This window comes from Pseudophryne corroboree, chromosome 2, assembly GCF_028390025.1.
Source record: "Pseudophryne corroboree isolate aPseCor3 chromosome 2, aPseCor3.hap2, whole genome shotgun sequence".
Classification (NCBI taxonomy): Eukaryota; Metazoa; Chordata; class Amphibia; order Anura; family Myobatrachidae; genus Pseudophryne; species Pseudophryne corroboree.
In genome coordinates, this window is record NC_086445.1 from 683,124,047 (window position 1) to 683,146,357 (window position 22,311).

General features: G+C 44.7%; 1 protein-coding gene across 2 annotated transcripts in view; it reads left to right on the forward strand.

Moving 5' to 3' along the window:
* Nucleotides 1–20,557, forward strand: part of SRGAP2 (SLIT-ROBO Rho GTPase activating protein 2) — a 244,691-nt gene extending 224,134 nt beyond the window's left edge. For both annotated transcript variants that reach the window (XM_063955161.1, XM_063955162.1), the window contains exons 20-23: nt 3,476–3,530; nt 4,411–4,560; nt 16,296–16,614; nt 17,475–20,557. In XM_063955161.1, coding sequence (XP_063811231.1) covers nt 3,476–3,530; nt 4,411–4,560; nt 16,296–16,614; nt 17,475–17,858 — 908 coding nt within the window. In that variant the 3' untranslated portion in view covers nt 17,859–20,557. The remainder of the gene's footprint in view (nt 1–3,475; nt 3,531–4,410; nt 4,561–16,295; nt 16,615–17,474) is intronic.
* Nucleotides 20,558–22,311: the final 1,754 nt, after the last annotated feature.

Consider the following 22,311-nt stretch of genomic DNA (forward strand, 5'->3'; position numbering starts at 1 on the left):
AGCCGCTTCCCAGGAGCAGAAGCCCTCCCCTGCTTCTGCCAAGTCTTCAGCATGACGCTGGGGCTTTACAAGCAGACTCAGACACGGTGGGGGCCCGTCTCAAGTATTTCAACGCGCAGTGGGCTCACTCGCAAGTGGATCCCTGGATTCTACAGGTAGTATCACAGGGGTACAAACTGGAATTCGAGGCGTTTCCTCCTCATCGGTTCCTGAAGTCTGCTTTACCAAAGTCTCCCTCCGACAGGGAGGCAGTTCTGGAAGCCATTCACAAGCTGTACTCCCAGCAGGTGATAATCAAGGTACCCCTCTTACAACAGGGGAAGGGGTATTATTCCACACTATTTGTGGTACCGAAGCCGGACGGCTCGGTGAGACCAATATTAAATCTAAAATCTTTGAACACTTACATAAAAAGGTTCAAATTCAGGATGGAGTCACTCAGAGCGGTGATAGCGAACCTGGAAGAGGGGGACTATATGGTGTCGCTGGACATCAAGGATGCTTATCTCCACGTCCCAATATATCCTTCTCACCAAGGGTACCTCAGGTTTGTAGTACAAAACTGTCATTATCAGTTTCAGACGCTGCCGTTTGGATTGTCCACGGCGCCTCGGGTCTTTACCAAGGTAATGGCCGAAATGATGATTCTTCTACGAAGAAAAGGCATCTTAATTATCCCTTACTTGGACGATCTCCTGATAAGGGCAAGAACCAAGGAACAGTTAGAAGTCGGAGTGGCACTATCTCAGGTAGTGCTAAGTCAGCACGGATGGATTCTAAATATTCCAAAATCGCAGCTGATTCCAACGACACGTCTACTGTTCTTAGGAATGATTCTGGACACAGTCCAGAAGAAGGTGTTTCTCCCGGAGGAGAAGGCCAGGGAGTTATCCGAGCTAGTCAGGAACCTCCTAAAACCAGGACAGGTCTCAGTGCATCAGTGCACAAGGGTCCTGGGAAAAATGGTGGCTTCTTACGAAGCGATTCCATTCGGAAGATTCCATGCAAGAACTTTTCAGTGGGATCTACTGGGAAAATGGTCCGGATCGCATCTTCAGATGCATCAACGGATAACCCTGTCGCCAAGGACAAGGGTGTCTCTCCTGTGGTGGCTTCAGAGGGCTCATCTACTAGAGGGCCGCAGATTTGGCATTCAGGATTGGATCCTGGTAACCACGGATGCCAGCCTGAGAGGCTGGGGAGCAGTCACACAGGGAAGGAATTTCCAGGGCTTGTGGTCAAGCATGGAAACATCTCTTCATATAAACATTCTAGAACTAAGGGCCATTTACAATGCCTTAATTCAAGCAAAACCTCTGCTTCAGGGTCAGGCGGTGTTGATCCAGTCGGACATCACGTCAGTCGCCCACATAAACAGTGGGGACTTCACCCAGAAGTCTTCCACCAAATTGTAAACCGTTGGGAAAGACCAAAGGTGGACATGATGGCGTCACGTCTAAACAAAAAACTGGACAGATATTGCGCCAGGTCAAGGGACCCTCAGGCAATAGCAGTGGACGCTCTGGTAACGCCGTGGGTGTACCAGTCAGTGTATGTATTCCCTCCTCTGCCCCTCATACCGAAAGTATTGAGAATCATAAGAAGGAGAGGAGTAAGAACTATACTCGTGGTTCCGGATTGGCCAAGAAGGTCTTGGTACCCGGAACTTCAAGAGATGCTCACGGACGAACCGTGGCCTCTACCTCTAAGACAGGACCTGCTACTGCAGGGGCCTTGTCTGTTCCAAGACTTACCGCGGCTGCGTTTGACGGCATGGCGGTTGAACGCCGGATCCTGAAGGACAAGGGCATTCCAGAAGAAGTCATCCCTACTCTGGTAAAAGCCAGAAAGGAAGTAACCGCAAAACATTATCACCGCATTTGGCGTAAATATGTTGCGTGGTGTGAGGCCAAGAAGGCCCCTACACAGGAATTTCAACTGGGTCGTTTCTTGCATTTCCTGCAAACAGGACTGTCTATGGGCCTAAAATTAGGGTCCATTAAGGTTCAAATTTCGGCCCTGTCGATATTCTTCCAGAAAGAACTGGCTTCAGTACCTGAAGTTCAGACATTTGTGAAAGGGGTGCTGCACATACAGCCTCCTTTTGTGCCTCCAGTGGCACCTTGGGATCTCAATGTTGTGTTGAGATTTCTAAAATCACACTGGTTTGAACCATTGTCTACGGTAGATTTAAAATATCTCACGTGGAAGGTGTCGATGCTGTTGGCCTTGGCTTCAGCTAGGCGTGTGTCAGAATTGGCGGCTTTATCATGTAAAAGCCCTTACCTAAATTTTCATTCTGACAGGGCGGAATTGAGGACTCGTCCTCAATTTCTACCTAAGGTGGTTTCTGCATTTCACATGAACCAACCTATTGTGGTACCTGCGGCTACTAGGGACTTAGAGGACTCTAAGTTGCTGGACGTTGTCAGGGCCTTGAAAATATATGTTTCCAGGACGGCTGGAGTCAGGAAAACTGACTCGCTGTTTATCCTGTATGCACCCAACAAGCTGGGTGCTCCTGCTTCAAAGCAGACGATTGCTCGTTGGATTTGTAGTACAATTCAGCTTGCACATTCCGTGGCAGGATTGCCACAGCCAAAATCAGTAAAAGCCCATTCCACAAGGAAAGTGGGCTCATCTTGGGCGGCTGCCCGAGGGGTCTCGGCTTTACAACTTTGCCGAGCAGCTACTTGGTCAGGGGCAAACACGTTTGCTAAATTCTACAAATTTGATACCCTGGCTGAGGAGGACCTGGAGTTCTCTCATTCGGTGCTGCAGAGTCATCCGCACTCTCCCGCCCGTTTGGGAGCTTTGGTATAATCCCCATGGTCCTTACGGAGTCCCAGCATCCACTTAGGACGTTAGAGAAAATAAGATTTTACTTACCGATAAATCTATTTCTCGTAGTCCGTAGTGGATGCTGGGCGCCCATCCCTAGTGCGGATTGTCTGCAATACTTGTATATAGTTATTGTTACAAAAAATTCGGGTTATTATTGTTGAGCCATCCTTTCAGAGGCTCCTTTAAATTTATCATACTGTTAACTGGGTTCAGATCACGAGTTGTACGGTGTGATTGGTGTGGCTGGTATGAGTCTTACCCGGGATTCAATATCCTTCCTTATTATGTACGCTCGTCCGGGCACAGTATCCTAACTGGCTTGGAGGAGGGTCATAGGGGGAGGAGCCAGTGCACACCACCTGATATCTCAAGCTTTTATTTTGTGCCCTGTCTCCTGCGGAGCCGCTATTCCCCATGGTCCTTACGGAGTCCCAGCATCCACTACGGACTACGAGAAATAGATTTATCGGTAAGTAAAATCTTATTTTTACTTCTCATGATTAAATGGATGATGGGAGGTGATCTGGTGACATTGCCAGAGCCTGTACATACAGTGTATGCTGGGTGTGTCTGGGATAAGTTTCCATAATCAGATTTGGGAAGCTAACATCTCTTATCTGCATCAACACAGGATCTAACCCAAACAGCATTGGATACAGCAGCAGGAGGATTACAGCAACTGGAAGGTATGCGCTCATGGGTTGTGCTCTCATTGGATGTGATTGTACTAATGTATCCTGGCCAAGGGCTATATCTGTATGGACTCCACTCACTGCCCATTATCCTGGCCAAAGGCTATATGTGTATGGACTCCACTCACTGCCCATTATCCTCACCAAGGGCTATATCTGTATGGACTCCACTCACTGCCCATTATCCTCACCAAGGGCTATATCTGTATGGACTCCACTCACTGCCCATTATCCTCACCAAGGGCTATATCTGTATGGACTCCACTCACTGCCCATTATCCTCACCAAGGGCTATATCTGTATGGACTCCACTCACTGCCCATTATCCTGGCCAAGGGCTATGTTTGTATGGACTACACTCACTGCCCATTAGCAACATTGTTTTAGGGGCATTTGGGTTCTTCACAGATCAAGGGGCTCATCCCAAAACTAAGCTCACCAGTTTGATAATTGTTCATAGAAATCACATGGTATAAAGTTAAACTAATGAAAACACTTCCATTTATTATAGCTATGCTGATGTTAAAGTCACTTATCACAGTGTAACTACATATGAAATGATTACTCTAAATCTATATAGAAAGTTGTTATGAAAATGAGTAGGTCACTATGTTTTATACTGTGCTTCAAACTTTCCCTGATATTTGTGTTGCTGACGTTATATTATATCAGAAGGCAATTCCAACGCATATTTCACATTGAAGGGGGGGAAGTGGGGCAGATGTTTGAAGATAGGAATACTGAACAGTGTGACCTAGAAATATATCTTTGTCACATATATATGATTGGCTAGTGAAATATACAGTACCGCAGGTGTGGTTGTAACAAGCGTATTTGTGCTGTGTATTGATGAATCATTCTCGTTTCTTCCTAGTGATGATCCCCCTAGTGAGAGATCTAGCCCCCGTTCAGATCCAGAGCAGTGTTCTGAGCCACTGGCGGAGGAGAAGGTGATGGCCAGAGCCAGCCTTAGCTGCCCCGCTGGGAGCCACGTGGCAGACATCTACCTCGCTAACATTAACAAGTAAGAGTTGTCACTGTTGTAATGCAGCATTAAATGGACTGTGGAAATTTAATGCATTTTGTGATTAGAGACTAATTTAGATTACATTTGACGTAATTGCTGCAGGCTGAAATAGTTTTTGTATCAGATTAAAATGATATATGTAAAAGCTCTCATGCCTGGACAGATCTTCACATGCGAAGAGGCTTCGTGCAGTGTCCTTAGTAAGCTTGCGGGAAGGCTGGTGTCAGCTTTAAGTCACGTTATCTTTAGATCTGACAATCTTCTGAAACTTCTCCGTACATATACTGTATGCAAATGTTCTATATAGTTTTTCTATATAGGTTTTTTTTAAAATAAGGTAAGTTTTCGTTCAGGGTTAGCAGCTCCTTATAGCAGCAATCCCACATAGAAGTTTTTAGTTAGTTTTTTAAATAGTAAATTAAGTGCCACTTAGGCTGGGTGCATTCCTGGCCAACACAAAGGCAGATGCACCAATATATTGGCATCGGCTGTACTGCAGGGCCTACCTGATATGTCTGAACCATGTTGTGTACACACATACCAGCTGTACTCATGAACTGATGTTCAGTATATTGTTTATCTGCTGTACGAATGATACATCAGCAAGTGTATACCCAGCAATAAACATGCATCGTTTCTTAATTGGCCCATATGTAAATCTGGTGAATTCACAATGCCACTCCGATGATCAATGATTTCTCAGGTGATAGGCAATATACAACATGTTAAAAAGGAATGTAGTTGGCATCCTGACAGCCGACAACTCGAACGTAAGTATACCGGGGAGGGTTATGGTTAGGCTGCAGGAAGGAAGGTTTGGCTGTAGGAAGGGGGAGGGTGGGGTGGGGGGTCTAGGGTTGGGAGAGGGTTAGTATACTTACGTCCGCAGTGTCTGGATTCGAAACGTCTGAATGCCGCTGTTGGTCTTGTGACCGCCGGCATCCTAAGTGCCGGTCTCATGTAACTGACCCATGAAAAATCCTTAACTTGCCAAAACACTTCTGCTGTTAATGAAGATTTGCATAGCTTGAAACCAGGTTAATCAAGTACTTATGGGAGAAAATGGCGAGGTTAATACACATTTTTTTTAAATATGTTGTATGTTTGATTCAGACATGGAGAAAGGAATTGGTATATGCATTAGCAAATACTATTGAAAAATGTTATTGACATATCAGACTTCTCTAAATATATTAAAGTTATGACAGTGAAAAGTCATTGTATGTTGTCTAACAGTTTAAGAGCTTTAGGGGTCTATTTACTAAGCCTTAGATGGAGATAAAGTCGCTGGAGATAAAGTATCAGCCAATCGGCTCCTAACTGCTATGCCACAGGCTGTGTTTGAAAAATGACAGAGCCGATTGGCTGGCACTTTATCTCCAGCGACTTTATCGCCATCCAAAGCTTAGTAAATAGACCCCTTAATCTCATTAATCTCCAGTTCATATTGCAGCCTGCTTTCATTTGTAGCAGCGTGGCAATATAATTAGCAACAACTATATGCAAATGTAGATAGGAGACCGTTCCTTTCTCTTACGTCCTAGAGGATGCTGGGGACTCCAAAAGGACCATGGGGTATAGACGGGATCCGCAGGAGCTTGGGCACACTAAAAAGACTTTGACTGGGTGTGAACTGGCTCCTCCCTCTATGCCCCTTCCCCAGACCTCAGTTAGACTCAGTGCCCAGGAGTGAAGGGACACACACTAGGGGAGCTCTACTGAGTTTCTCTAGAAAGACTTTTGTTAGGTTTTTTATTTTCAGGAAGACCTGCTGGCTACAGGCTCCCTGCTTCGTGGGAGTGAGGGGAGAGAAGTCAGACCTACTTCTTCTTAGTTAAGGGCTCTGCTTCTTAGGCTACTGGACACCATTAGCTCCAGAGGGTTCAATCACTTGGTTCGCCTAGCTGCTTGTTCCCGCAGCCGCTCAGTCACCCCCCTCACAGAAGCCAGAAGAAAGAAGCCGGGTGAGTATTAGAAGAACCGAAGACTTCAGTGACGGCAGAAGACTTCAGTAACGAGGTGTAGCGCTGCGCTCCATGCTCCCACACGTATCGCCAACGGCACTCGCAGGGCGCTAGGGGGGAGCGCCCTGGGCAGCAGTTACTGGGGTCGGTGGGCTGGCAGAACGGGTGGGGGGCACATAAAATTTGGTGCTTTCATAATATTATAGACAGCGCTGGTCACATATATTACTTCTTTTAGTATATGGGCGCTGGGGTGTGAGCTGGCATACTCCCTCTGTGTTTCTCTCTACAGGCTTCCTTGTAGGTCTGTCCCTGTGTTTGTGGCCAGTGTGAGTGTGTCGGTACTCCGTGTCGACATGTCTGAGCCTGGGTGTTCCTCCCCGGAGGAAGTTATTGGAGGTGCAGAGAGGGATTTAGGTATGACTCTGTCGGCACAGCCGACTGCTGATTGGATGACTATGCTGAGTACACTGAATGCAAATGTGGCTTTATTATCTAAGAGACTGGATAAATCTGATTCGCAGACACAAACATGGAGAAAATCCATGGAGGAGGTTTTGTCTCAGGTACGGTCTGTACAGGGTCAGGGTCACAAAAGCGTTCTTTTACCCAGATGGCAGATACAGGTACCGACACGGACTCTGATTCCGATGTTGATATCAATGAGGCTTCTTTACATCCACGGGTTGTCTAGAGCAGGCATGTCCAACCTGCGGCCCTCCAGCTGTTGAGAAACTACACATCCCAGCATGCCCTGACACAGCTTTAGCATTCTCGGACAGCAAAACAGTGTCAGGGCATGCTGGGATATGTAGTTTCACAACAGCTGGAGGGCCGCAGGTTGGACATGCCTGGTCTAGAGTATTCAGTACATGATTATAGCCATCAGAGCTGTTTTACATATATCTGAGGAACCTGCCGTTCCTGACACAAGAGTTTGTTTATTTAAAGGGAATAGGCCTGAGGTAAAATTTCCCCCCTCTCATGAAATGAATGCGCTTTGTGAAAAGGCTTGGGAGTCGCCTGACAAACGGTGGCAGATTCCCAAGAGAATTTTGATGGCATATCCTTTACCCTCTGACGACAGGGACAAATGGGAGTCGTCTCCCAATGTGGACAAGGCTCTATCCCGTTTGTCCAAGAAGGTGGCGCTTCCGTCTCCGGACACAGCTGCTCTCAAGGACCCAGCGGATCGCAAGTTGGAGACGACATTGAAGGCCATTTTCGTTAATACTGGTGCATTGCTCAGACCTGCTGTGGCGTCGGTATGGGTGAGTAGTGCTATTGCTAAGTGGGCTGAAAATTTGGCTTCTGATATGGATACCCTTGATAAGGATAATATTCTTTTGACTCTTGGTTATATCAAGAACGCGGCAGATTACCTAAATGATACGGCGAGGGATGTTGGCCTCTTGGGATCAAGAGCCAATGCCATGGCGGTCTCGGCCAGGAGGGCGCTGTGGATTCATCAATGGAATGCAGATGCCAACTCCAAGAAGAATATGGAAGCTCTCCCTTTTAAAGGTAGTGTCTTGTTTGGTGACGGCCTGGCTGACCTGGTGTCTACCGCTACTGCGGGTAAGTCATCTTTTCTTCCTTATGTTCCCACACAATAGAAAAAGGCACCCCATCAGCAGATGCAGTCCTTTCGGCCTAATAAATACAAAAGAGGTAAGGGCTCGTCCTTCCTCGCCTCAAAGGGTAGAGGAAGGGGAAAGAAGTCGCCTGCAGTGTCAGGCACCCAGGACCAAAAGTCCTCCCCCGCCTCTACCAAGTCCACCGCATGACGCTGAGGCTCCCCTGCGGGAGTCCGTACCAGTGGGGGGCCGTCTCCGATTCTTCAGTCAGGTCTGGGTTCAATCGGCCCTGGATCCTCGGGTCTTAGACATAGTGTTCCAAGGGTACAGACTGGAGTTTCAGGAGATGCCCCCTACCCCCGCCGCTTTTTCGTGTCGGCCTTGCCAGTTTCTCTTCACGAAAGATAAGTGGGTAATGCTGCGATACAAAAGTTGTGTCAACAGAGGGTCATTGTTCCCGTTCCCCCGTCCCAACGGGGTGAAGGGTTCTATTCGAGCCTCTTTGTCGTACCGAAGCCGGATGGTTCGGTCAGACCGATTCTGAATCTAAAATCCCTCAATCCATACTTGAAAACTTTCAAGTTCAAGATGGAATCTCTTCGAGCTGTGATCTCCAGCCTAGAAGGGGGGGATTTTATGGCGTCAGTCGACATAAAGGATGCCAACTTACACGTCCCGATCTATCCTCCGCATCAGGCCTTCCTGAGATTTGCGGTGCAGGATTGTCATTTCCAATTTCAGACGTTGCCGTTTGGGTTTTCCACGGTCCCGAGGGTTTTCACCAAGGTCATGGCAGAAATGATGGTACTCCTTCGCAAGCGAGGAGTCACAATTATCCCGTACTTGGACGATCTCCTGATAAAGGCGAGGTCAAAGGAACAATTGTTAAGGAATGTGGAACTCTCCCTACAACATCACGGTTGGATTTTAAATTTGCCAAAGTCTCAGTTAATTCCGACGACTCGGCTGCCCTTTCTGGGCATGATCCTAGACATGGAACTACAGAGAGTATTTCTTCCGGAGGACAAAGCTCTGGAAATCCAGACCATGGTCAGGGAGCTTCTGAAGCCGACAAGTGTGTCGATTCATCAATGCACTCGGGTACTGGGGAAGATGGTGGCTTACGAAGCCATTCCGTTTGGCAGGTTTCATGCCCGGGTGTTTCAGTGATATCTGCTAAGCAAATGGTCCGGGTCTCACCTGCACATGCACCGGAAAATAAGTCTATCTTCCAGGGCCAGGATCTCTCTCCTGTGGTGGCTGCAGGGTTCTCACCTCCTAGAGGGACGCCGATTCGGAATCCAGGACTGGGTCCTGCTGACAACAGATGCAAGTCTCTGAGGCTGGGGCGCAGTCACGCAAGGAAGAAATTTCCAGGGAAAGTGGTCAAGCCAGGAATCTTGTCTCCACATAAAGGTCCTCGAGTTAAGAGCCATTTACAACGGCCTGCTGCAAGCGAAGAACCTTCTTCAGGGTCTCCCTGTCCTGATCCAGTCGGACAACATAACAGCGGTGGCGTACGTAAACCGCCAAGGCGGAACAAGGAGCAGTGCGGCAATGGCGGAGGCCACAAGAATCTTTTGCTGGGCGGAACAGCACGTGAGCGCTCTGTCCGCAGTCTTCCTCCCGGGCGTGGACAACTGGGAAGCAGACTTCCTCAGCAGGCACGATCTCCATCCGGGAGAGTGGGCTCTTCATCAAGAAGTATTTGCAGAAGTGACAAGGCGTTGGGGAATTCCTCTGATAGACATGATGGCGTCGCGCCTCAACAAGAAGCTTCCGAGGTATTGTTCCAGGTCAAGGGACCCCCAAGCCAGTGCAGTGGACGCCCTGATAACTCCGTGGGTGTTTCGGTCGGTGTATGTGTTCCCTCCGCTTCCTCTCATTCCAAAGGTGCTGAGGATTGTACGACGAACAGGGGTTCAGGCAATACTCGTTGTTCCAGATTGGCCACGAAGGGCTTGGTATCCGGATCTTCAGAAATTGCTTGTAGAAGATTCTTGGCCGCTTCCTCTAAGAGAGGACCTGTTACTGCAGGTGCCCTGCGTGTTTCCGGACTTACCGCGGCTGCGTTTGACGGCGTGGAAGTTGATCGCCAAATCCTAGCTCGGAAGGGTATTCCTGGGGAGGTCATCCCCACTCTCCTTAAAGCTAGGAAGGAGGTTACGGCAAAACATTATCACCGTATTTGGAGGAAGTATGTGTCCTGGTGTGAAACCAAGGCAGCTCCTGCGGAGGAGTTTCATTTGGGTCGTTTCCTCCATTTTTTGCAGGCAGGCGTAGATGCAGGCCTGAAATTGGGTTCCATCAAAGTGCAGATTTCGGCTTTTATCTATTTTCTTTCAAAAAGAATTGGCTGTCCTTCCTGAAGTTCAGACTTTCGTGAAGGGAGTGCTGCATATACATCCTCCATTTGTGCCACCCGTGGCACCGTGGGATCTTGAAGTGGTGTTAGTTTCTTATGTCTCACTGGTTTGAACCTTTGCGTAAGGTTGAGTTAAAGTTTCTCACTTGGAAAGTGGTCATGCTTTTGGCTCTGGCATCTGCTAGACGAGTGTCCGAGTTGGCAGCTTTATCTCACAAGAGCCCATATTTGATCTTTCATTCTAATAGAGCGGAATTTAGGACTCGTCATCAATTTCTGCCGAAGGTGGTTTCTTCGTTTCACATAAACCAACCTATTGTGGTGCCTGTGGCTACGGATGCTGTGGCGGTGATGTTGTAAGAGCCTTGAAGATTTATGTCGCCAGAACGGCTCTTACTAGGAAAACAGAGGCTCTGTTTGTCCTGTATGCTTCCAACAAGATTGGAAATCCTGCTTCTAAGCAGACTATTGCACGCTGGATTTGTAATACGATTCAGCAAGCTCATTCTTCGGCTGGGCTACCATTACCGAACTCTGTAAAGGCCCATTCGACCAGGAAGGTGGGCTCATCTTGGGCGGCTGCCCGAGGGGTCACAGCACTTCAACTTTGCCGAGCAGCTACGTGGTCGGGTTCAAACACCTTTGCTAAGTTCTACAAGTTTGATACCCTGGCTGACGAGGACCTCATGTTTGCTCAATCGGTGCAGCAGAGTCGTCCGCACTCTCCCGCCCGTTCTGGAGCTTTGGTATAGACCCCATGGTCCTTTTGGAGTCCCCAGCATCCTCTAGGACGTAAGAGAAAATAGGATTTTAATACCTACCGGTAAATTTTTTTCTCCTAGTCCGTAGAGGATGCTGGGCGCCCATCCCAGTGCGGACTGTTCCTTGCAGTTGTGTTACTGGTTATTTTTTGGTTACACGTGGGTGTGTATCGGTTGTATTCAGCTTGTTGCTGTTAGTTCATACTGTTATCTGGTTTCCTGCTACTCCGGTTGTACGGTATGTTTGTGGTGTGGGCTGGTATGTGTCTCGCCCTTAAGTTAACAAAAATCCTTTCCTCTAAATGTCCGTCTCTCCTGGGCACAGTTCCTATAACTGAGGTCTGGGGGAGGGGCATAGAGGGAGGAGCCAGTTAACACCCAGTCAAAGTCTTTTCAATGTGCCCAAGCTCCTGCGGATCCCGTCTATACCCCATGGTCCTTTTGGAGTCCCCAGCATCCTCTACGGACTAGGAGAAAAGGATTTACCGGTAGATATTAAAATCCTATTTTTTTCAGCTATACAAGGTAAATAGTGAACAATTTTGCATGTACTGTATTAGATACAAATGAGTTTTGTTATGACGCACAGGAATCATTCACCACCTCTGTCCCAACTTTGTAGCTTACTACTAACATGTAGAAGAATGAAATCCGAGTATTGCTATCCAAGCATGCCATAATCATTTTACACATTGGCGTTGCAAATTGAAGCAAATCCAGAATCGTACAGTTTAAATGAACAAGACGCAATTATTGCAACATAATCACATTCTATATCCAGCTGAGTTCTTGGTACAATCTAATCTTCTGTTGTGCACATCAGGATTTGCTTCATTTTGTCCAAATAAGTGGACATGGAATTTGGATAAAACACTGGATTTGGTGATTCCCGGTACATTAATGTGACATATTCCTTGGGCAGTGTAGCACAGATGTCTCTTTACATAATTACATTATTTGGGGTATTCTACTTCCACTTTGTATGTCTATTGCTAGAATGGTCTAGAATGGTCTATTGCTTCACTTTCACAGTTGGCAAAAATTCTGTACAATATCAGTGCCTAATTAAAAAGTAAGTTCTTTAAAAAGTAGTTATTATTCTTCATGAAGGAATTGTAGGTGGAGACATGCAAAGTATTCCTTATAGGTCACTTTTGCCTAACTAGGCACATCTGCTCTAATAACACAGATACAGACCGATATGGTACGTCATGTGTCGCAGCGTGTAGATGGTTTTTATAATGCACACAATTACAAAAGTGTATATATGTGTGTGTGTGTGTGTGTGTGTGTGTGTGTGTATGTATGCGTGTATGTATGTATGTATGTATGTGTGTGTGTGTGTGTATGTATATATGTATATATATATATATATATATATAATATCCCCAAAGTCTGCATCACATTATCCATCTCTGTATAAAATAATTGCATTCTTTTAAAAACGACATTGTATTCTAAAGCATATGTAGGTTGAGGTTGGTATACAGTTGCAGTTTATTGTTCAATGTGCATTAAAAAATTCGGCAGAGTATTGAGTAAAGACTGCATATCAATGTACTAAAGACTTTTGGGGGAAAATTCAACTCCAGACGAAGGGTACAAATTGCCGTTGCAGTGGCGTATAAATGCTGACAATTGTACCGCATCCCACCTGGCCTAATTGCAAATTTACCTAAAAGAACAATTGTGTAAGATTGGGCTGCTGTAAAGTGCAGCTATTGCCGCGCTGATTCGGCCAGGTGGATGTATTGGATCTGTTGTTATTCGGGAACCAGAAAGAAGGAAAAGTAAATACCTGCAGCAGTGTCACACACAAACATGAGCACCAGTAGTTCCTGCTTCAGTCCATATTTCGTACGGATGGGCTGAAATGCCAGTGTGGGGAACCTTAGGTCATTTTGAAATGTAACTATTCTTAGGCAACATGCTACAATTAAGGGGAAATTTCTTATTCAAAAATTCTAGCCGCAGGATTCAGAGCCCAATTCGATTGCACATATAAATGACCATATTGGAACAGATCCAGGTGTTAAGTGATTGAGCTGAGCAGCCAGACCTCTTCAGGGGTCAGAAGGGCCTGGTAGTCGGGTTGGAAGATCAGCGGGCTCACAGGCCAATAGCGATTATCTACAGGCCTTCCAACATCTGGGACTGTACATATTGGGTCTGATGCCCCTATCTGCAAATATTGGAACATATGTGTGTGCATAGTAGTAGTCCCAGGGACTCCAAATACTAGCTCCCATGCCTGAAGTTTATGAACTTTGACTTTGCGTCAAAAGATCCAGCAATGGGGTAAATTTACTAAGGTCCCGATTTTGACCGAGATGCGTTTTTTTCATCAAAGTGTCATCTCGGTAATTTACTAAGCAATAATCACGGCAGTGATGAGGGCATTCGTAATTTTTTGGAAGTCCAACAAAAAAAATACAAATGAATACACCATCGGTCAAAACGCGGCTGTTTAAGTATGAATCTCGGTAATTTACTAAGAAGTGCAAAGCAAAAAAAAAACAAACACTGCCGTGAAAAATTACAACTCGTAAAAAAGTGCTAAAAAAAAACAGACCTGCTTTTTTAATCCGTGATTGTATAGGCATGCACGGATCCATGAGATCCGTGCATGTATATCAGTGGGAAGGGGTGGGAAAGTGATTATTTTCTAAAAAAAAATTGCGTGGGGTCCCCCCTCCTAAGCATAACCAGCCTCGGGCTCTTTGAGCCAATCCTGGTTGCAGAAATATGGTGAAAAAATTGACAGGGGTTCCCCCATATTTAAGCAACCAGCATCGGGCTCTGCGCCTGGTCCTGGTTCCAAAAATACGTGGGACAAAAAGAGTAGGGGTCCCCCGTATTTTTAAAACCAGCACCGGGCTCCACTAGCTGGACAGATAATGCCACAGCCGGGGGTCACTTTTATATAGTGCCCTGCGGCCGTGGCATCAAATATCCAACTAGTCACCCCTGGCCGGGGTACCCTGGGGGAGTGGGGACCCCTTCAATCAAGGGGTCCCCCCCCCCCAGCCACCCAAGGGCCAGGGGTGAAGCCCGAGGCTGTCCCCCCCCCATCCAATGGGCTGCGGATGGGGGGGCTGATAGCCTTTTGTGATAATGAAAAGATATTGTTTTTAGTAGCAGTACTACAAGGCCCAGCAAGCCTCCCCCGCATGCTGGTACTTGGAGAACCACAAGTACCAGCATGCGGCGGAAAAACGGGCCCGCTGGTACCTGTAGTACTACTACTAAAAAAATACCCAAAAAAAGACAAGACACACACACCGTGAAAGTAAAGATTTATTACATACATGCACACAAACATACATACATACTTACCTTATGTTCACACGAGGGTCTGTCCTCTTCTCCAGTAGAATCCAAGGGGTACCTGTTGAATAAATTCTACTCACCAGATCCCGTGTCCCAGGGTCCTCGGGGCAACCATTTGTAATCCAGGTACTTGAATAAAATAACAAAACGGAAAGCCGAGCCACGAACTGAAAGTGACCCCCGGCTGTGGCATTATCTGTCCAGCTAGTGGAGCCCGGTGCTGGTTTTAAAAATACGGGGGACCCCTACTCTTTTTGTCCCCCGTATTTTTGGAACCAGGCGCAGAGCCCGATGCTGGATGCTTAAATATGGGGGAACCCCTGTCAATTTTTTCACCATATTTCTGCAACCAGGATCAGCTCAAAGAGCCCGAGGCTGGTTATGCTTAGGAGGGGGGACCCCACGCAATTTTTTTTTTGGATTTTACAGTGTTTAATTTAAAAAAAAAAAAAAAAATGAACCCCAGCACGGATCACACAGATCCGGCCGAGATTCATTGTAAAAAAGTCGGCAGTGTTTTGCTAATCACTGCCGTAAAAAACAGAAAAAAAAAACGAATGACATCGACATCGGAAAACCCGAAAAGGCTAAATACGGCAGCTTAGTAAATTAGACGTAATCAATTCAAAAAGTTGCAATTTTACACTGTCGATGTCATTCGTGATTGAACTTTGACCTGAAACGGGAAAATACGAATCTTAGTAAATTTACCCCATTGTGTACACTTTTGGAAACAAGTCTATCAAAACAAATTGTCAAAAGATTCTATCGCTAAAGGTACATACACACTGGCGATATTATAAACAATATGACTTATTTATACCCTCCCGAGCAATACCGTTTACAATATTGCCCAGTGTGTATGCTACGAGTGATGCCTGATGCGCACTCCCGTCCCCCGCTGTTGGCTGTACGTACAGCTCAATCTGACAATATCGTTAAAAGGACTGTTCGGGCCATTCGCGGCATGATATCACTGTGCGATATCGCAGTGTGTATGCACTATGTCGGTAGCCCAGGATGGTAAGGGAAATCACTATGCGATACCGCTCATGAAGCATATCACCTAGTGTTTACCCACATTTAATGTTCCAGATCTGTTCCTGCTCACCCTTTGTGTTTTTGTGTAATTCCATTTCACACTTTCTACTGGAGGCTAGGAAATGCTACATCCCTAGCCCAATACAATATTTATGTATTATTTATTACCAGTTATTTATATAGTGCACACATATTCCGCAGCGCTTTACAGAGAATAGTTGCCCATTCACACCAGTCCCTGCCCCAGTGGAGCTTACAATCTATGTTCCCTATCACATGTACACAAAGACACATTTACACTAGGGTTAATTTTGTTGGGAGCCAATTAACCTATCAGTATATTTTTGGGTTGTGGGAGGAAACTGGAGTACCCGGACGAAACCCACGCACGTACGGGGAGAATATACAAACTCCACACAGGGCCATTGTGGGAATTGAACCCGTGACCTCCGTGCTGTGAAGCAGTAATGCTAACCATTACACCATCCGTACTGCCCAATATTGAGGCAAGTTATTACTCTAGCACAGCCTAGGTAAAAATATTACAAAGCACGCATGTAATTTGCAGAAAGATGTCATCTACAGTGAAATGTATACCAATCTTTCAACGTTTGTCTTTTTTTTTCTCCCCAGGTGTCAACGGATTGGTCATGTATTATTACTATACTAATTAGACATTTCTACACATTTGCAGGCAAAGAAAGAGGCCGGAGTCTGGGAGCATTCGGCGACCTTTTCGCCAGAGTGACAGCCTATCTAGCTCCGACACATCAGAGCCAGCTTCACCGGGAGCAAATGTACGGCCAACATCTCAGCCTGTCATGAGCCAGAGCTTCTCCAGAGAGGCTCCAGATCGCTGTTCAATCAGTGGGCATGGCACAGTCAGCAGTATCAGTCGGCACTCTTCTCTGAAAAACAGGATGGACAGTCCTCAGATACGCAAAGCGATGGCTGCCGGAAGGTCAAAAAGTTTCAATAATCACCGCCCACTGGACCCAGAAGTTATTGCTCAGGTTGCCATTATTGTCAAACCGTAATACAGAGTCACACATATAACAACGCTCAAGTAGCAGTGGTAATAGGGGAGTGTAATTCTACTGAAGGTTGTCAGTGGTTATCAGACCTGTTCTCAAAACCTGCTCTATTAATCATTCTCAGGTGAATTAATCTAAATGACTATAGTCTATAATTATCTTGCAAGTTTTCAAACTGATTAATTGACCTGTGCATGATAAATATGTATGATGAACTTGATATACAATTATTTTTAACTTGTTCATTGTAGACGTACAGTCTTTGTCGGCGGTAGTCCACCACCATGCACACCGTAGGCTGCCAGATGTAGAGATTGTGTCCCTGCAGCTTTTTCCTAGCATGATGTACACATACATGGTATACCTAGCCAGTCATACATGGTTGCAGAATTTGCCTGTTTGATTCTGTATAATATGTTTGCTTTAAGATAGGCTTGTAGGTCACTGAAATAGAAACCTATATTCTATAATGTTAACGCAAGATATTGTAATATGGGTGGAAACACACACAAATATAAACTAAACCTAATAACATACACAACTGTAATATTCCCATAAAATCTGGAAGTCACAGAAAATAAAGCGTGTGTGTGTGTGGTTTTGTTTTTTCCAGTTTTAAAATAGTGCATAATAATAATCACATGCCTTTAAATTGTTCTTGCCAGGTCATTGTTGACTACGATGCCCCTGTTTTTCTTGGATTGTTACCTAAACACAACATTTGGAAGGTTCCAATAGTAATAGCTTTAGCAAGGAACAAATAATGTCAAGGTTATCCTTTAATGTAAGGAATTCCCACACAGAGGCTTTATCTCTTTTCTATCTTTTCCTTATTTCAGGATATTGAAGCAACCATGAACTCTGCCCTTAATGAGCTGCGCGAACTCGAGCGCCAGAGCAGTGCAAAATACGCCCCGGATGTGGTGCTGGACACCCTGGAGCCTCTCAAGACTTCTCCTGTGGCTGCTCCCAATTCTGAGCCCTCTAGCCCTCTTCATGCTCAGTCCCTGCGGGATACAGAGCCAACTTTTCAACGCAGCTCCAGTTCTGCCAGCGACATCCCTTGTTCATTCCGTACCGCTAAATCAGTACGCGTACCCCCTTCAAGGCCTCCAGCTACACGCCCAAAACCAACCATGTTCCCCAAATCCAGTCCCCCTGCACCTGGTGGAGTTGGATCTTCATCTGGTCAGCAGCCACCTGACAAGTCTTGTCCTGTGTGACACAGGTTATTAGGGCCATCACTGTGAATTCAATGTTAGAAATCTTTAGTGTGTACATAAAGACTTGTGTTCAGTGTGGAAACTGGTGGAAGCAGAAGCCCTAAAATAAAAGCTGGGAGAATGCATGATGGGGACAAACAAGGAAGTCCAGGACCAAATGAAAAGAAATGCTGGTTAAAGGACTGGTCCCATGTAGAGTCAATGTGCCCAAAACTAAAGCGTTACTCTATTTATTCAGAGTGGCCGAGTTGATGAGAATTATAAAGGGTCTGATTTAAATGTCTGCCACTTCCAATAATATGTTTAAATCAATGCGCTTCTCGTTTCTGCAGGTGGGGCAGCTCTATGTTTAAGCAAGCTTTAAATGTGTTACAAAAATATAACACTAAAGCAGGTCATAACAATAATTACTTTGAGAGTAAAATGTACACGTTCACTTATCCTATCTACTGTATGTCAGTGCTTTGTTCATTACTTATATCATAGTTATCACGTATGTAACAAGCCTGCATAAACACAGAGAGCTCCTGGAATACAAACAGAAGAGGAAATTAGCACCATTTTGGAACTTTCAGGGAGAGATTTACAGATGCTATTGGAGGGTACATGATACGAAGATTTATACATTAGAACAATGGTAATTCCAATTGTTTAAATTATGAATGAATTTATAAAATAAAATAAAAATTTGGTAAAAGTTGGAAAACATTTAGATTCACAAGGTCTAAAACCAAATGGTCATTTATATTGAGCCTATGTGGGACCTTGCTCTAATTCTGTGATTCCCCGTTGCACTTAGAGTTGTCGCCCTTACCCTGTCTGTAGTGGTAGGTGCAGAGCGGCTGAGAGTCTTACCGCTCTGTTCTGTACAAACCGTATTTCTTCTATTCCCTTCTTACATTCCAGCTGTATTCTAAATTTTTAGTTCCTGCTGTTCCAAGATCCCATGCAATATTTAAATATTATGGCAGCATTGAGGGAATTGTGCTAGGCTTTGGGCGCCTATGAGTTACCATTAACTCCACTTTGATGGAGGTAGTCCAGTAGCGGTCTCACTTCCATTACTTCTATATACCTTCAAACTGAGATCTAACATTAAGCGTGGCAACGTAAGAGTTGGTGCTGTCATGTGCACAAGAGGCACATATGGTAATAGATATGGGAGTGGTGCCCTCTAGCATCTGGAGCAGAAAACCATTGTCACTGAATGACTGTGGTCCGTCATAGCCACTCCTTTACTATGGACACTAACTAGAGCAGTATTGTATCTTTTATCCTAAATGACCAGTGATATTTCTATGTTATGGATAATATAAAAAAACACTATATAAAACAGACACCGTACTAATGTGGTGTCTGTGAGTACGCAATTCCTAATACTACAGCAATTATATCTGTACATCAAAGAACATCCATTATCACTGTTTTCTCAAAATGAATGCTATATGTGCCCCGTTTCTAGGTAAACTGTCAAATCGCAGCCCAATCTATAAGTGTTGAAAAATGTGCTCCAGACTACATAACATGACCAGTCTCTATTAATCACTGGAACCTGAGAGAAGGTCACAATATAGTTCCATAGTACATAAATATAGTACTTAAACCTTTATGTTGGTGGCTGCGGTTGTCTTAAAGATGAATCCGGAAATTGTATAAGAGATAATATTGGATCCCACCAGAAGCAATAATGCTTTTCACCATTTATGTGCAATGACAGAACGCTTCAGCTGACATGAAACTTGACAGTATTTAATCCATCTTCCCGCATGGCACTGCATCACAGAGCATGTGATTTCTGCTGTGTTACTGCCGAAGGCTGGGGTTAGGCCTGTCTGGCTTATAAGCATAGCACTTTCAGCAATATAATAACATTCAGTTCAGTGATATGTATATTATTTTTTCTCAAATACAGGAGTGAGAGAAGCATCTGGAATTCCTGAAAGTGCCCCAGGCATATTAAGTAGCATTTTTTTTTTTTGGTGTTTTTTTTTTTTTTTTTATGTAAGCCTTTGTTACAATGAAAATGGATTGTGTTGAAGAGCTTATTTAACCTCTGCAATTCTAGAATGGACCTTCATTGTAGCAGGATCCATCGAGTGTGTGATAGACCTGTCTACTTCCAGAGAGGATTTACTACAGATCTCACTCTGACTACATACGGGTTGCAAATCAGTCTCCTGTGTAAACCAGTCTCACTTGTTTGAACACTTTGCTGGACGATGGGGAAAACTGTGTTTATCCCTGTGCTGTCAGCGGAGTAGCGAAGACCAGCCTTTATAAGTGTGTATGTGTGTGTGTGTGATAAAACAGAGCACGAACCTAATACAGTGCTCTCTTGCAATAAGCCAGCACTGTACAACTCCTTTTATTTGTTATGGCACTTTGACCACTGATACTAGAATCAATGTATATGGACAGTGTTCTCTGGGAGCTGTGTCAAAAATATTCATGCCGTCTAGGAGAATGTATGCATCACATATGTAACACAAACTGTATAAAATGTCTTTAAAGTGGTCTCCCCACCCCTTAAACTACATGTTAACTATAAAATAAAATTTTAAAAAAGCAAAAACTAAGCTACGTTTTCACAACTGGAATAATGTATGTCTGTTTTTGTGCTTTGTATTCTCCAACATCCCAGACTAAGGGAGGAGAATTTCATGTGGGAACTCCTCAATAAATTGTGTTTTTAGATAAAAGGAGTGTGCAGTTGTAATTCACAATACAATCGGATTATGGTTTGGAAAGAAATGTCTGTAAGCATATTTAGGCTTTTGCTTAATTATGAGGTTTACTGAAGGCACTAACTAGGCCTCATTGACAATAATGGAGACATAAGGACATTGGGGCTCAGACACAAATAAAAATGGATCTATAGAATGGAAAGTGGTCAATCTCCAACAGTGTCCCCTTTTACATTTGCAACAGAGGGGTAAATTTACTGAGGTGGGAGTTTTTTTTAGAACTGGTGATGTTGCTCATAGCAACCAATCTGATTCTACTTAACATTTATCTAGCTGCTTCTAGGAGATAATAGATAGAATCTGGTTGCTATGGGCAACATCACCAGTTCTAAAAAATAAATAAATCCCACCTTAGTAAATGTAGCCCAGTGAATGGTTTCCCTATAGACTGGGGCACACTACTGTGATTGGGACATCTTAGTTAAATGATTGATTATTATTCCAGACTAGAAGATATGATCAGTCATGACCGATTGCTGGGACCTGACAGGAGACTACATTATAGTTCAATAGTATATCCGCAAATATAGTACCTACTACATTCTGTTGATGGCTCTGATATAAGAATCGGATAATAGAGTTCAAGTGGCTGATAATGCACAATCCTTGACAACTCTTCTATGATGTCAAAGAGATTCCTGAATTTCGGGGAGTCTGCATGGACTCATGTAATAGTGGGCTAACCTTGCATATCTTATCCAGTTCCTTGTGACATGGGCAGGAAGGGAAGCTTGATGTAATTCTCAGCAAACTACTCCAAGAACCCACCCACCCTGATTTGTGGTGGTGCGGGGCTAACTATGATAATGTGATTTACACACACACACACACACACACACACACACGTGCAGCACAGAAGAAAACAGGAGGTTAGTATGTATTGCATTGGTATAAGCACAAAGCAGCAGTGTAGCGCTACCCTAACTAAAGCTATATTTTTATTTCTTGTCATTTTTATTTTTCTAATACTTTCAGATATAAGCTTGGTAAATCTTAAAAATGTCTGCCAAATATTTTAACATAATTGTTAGAGGCATATTACTGTATGTGTCATACCTTAACATATTTGTGTTATTATCTATAATCTATAAATGTATAGTTGTTACTTGCCAGTTTTTGCCTGGCAAAAAAAAAACCTGTTATGCTGCAGAGGGCAGAATGTAAAATGAGCCAACAGATTTCAAGTTGTTTGGAGGAACATGTCCTGACTCCTAGCCCAAATAGGAAAAAGTAGACCAGTATTTGAGTACATAGAGAATAGATAGAATTTTCCCTGCATGCACTTAATCAATTATTCATTGCAACATTGTTTCTCTGACGTCCTAGTGGATGCTGGGACTCCGTCAGGACCATGGGGAATAGCGGCTCCGCAGGAGACAGGGCACAAAAGTAAAAGCTTTAGGATCAGGTGGTGTGCACTGGCTCCTCCCCCTATGACCCTCCTCCAAGCCTCAGTTAGGTTTTTGTGCCCGTCCGAGCAGGGTGCAATCTAGGTGGCTCTCATAAAGAGCTGCTTAGAGTAAAAGTTTTGATAGGTTTCTTATTTTCAGTGAGTCCTGCTGGCAACAGGCTCACTGCAACGAGGGACCTAGGGGAGAAGGAGTGAACTCACCTGCGTGCAGGATGGATTTGCTTCTTAGGCTACTGGACACTAGCTCCAGAGGGACGATCACAGGTACAGCCTGGATGGGTCACCGGAGCCGCGCCGC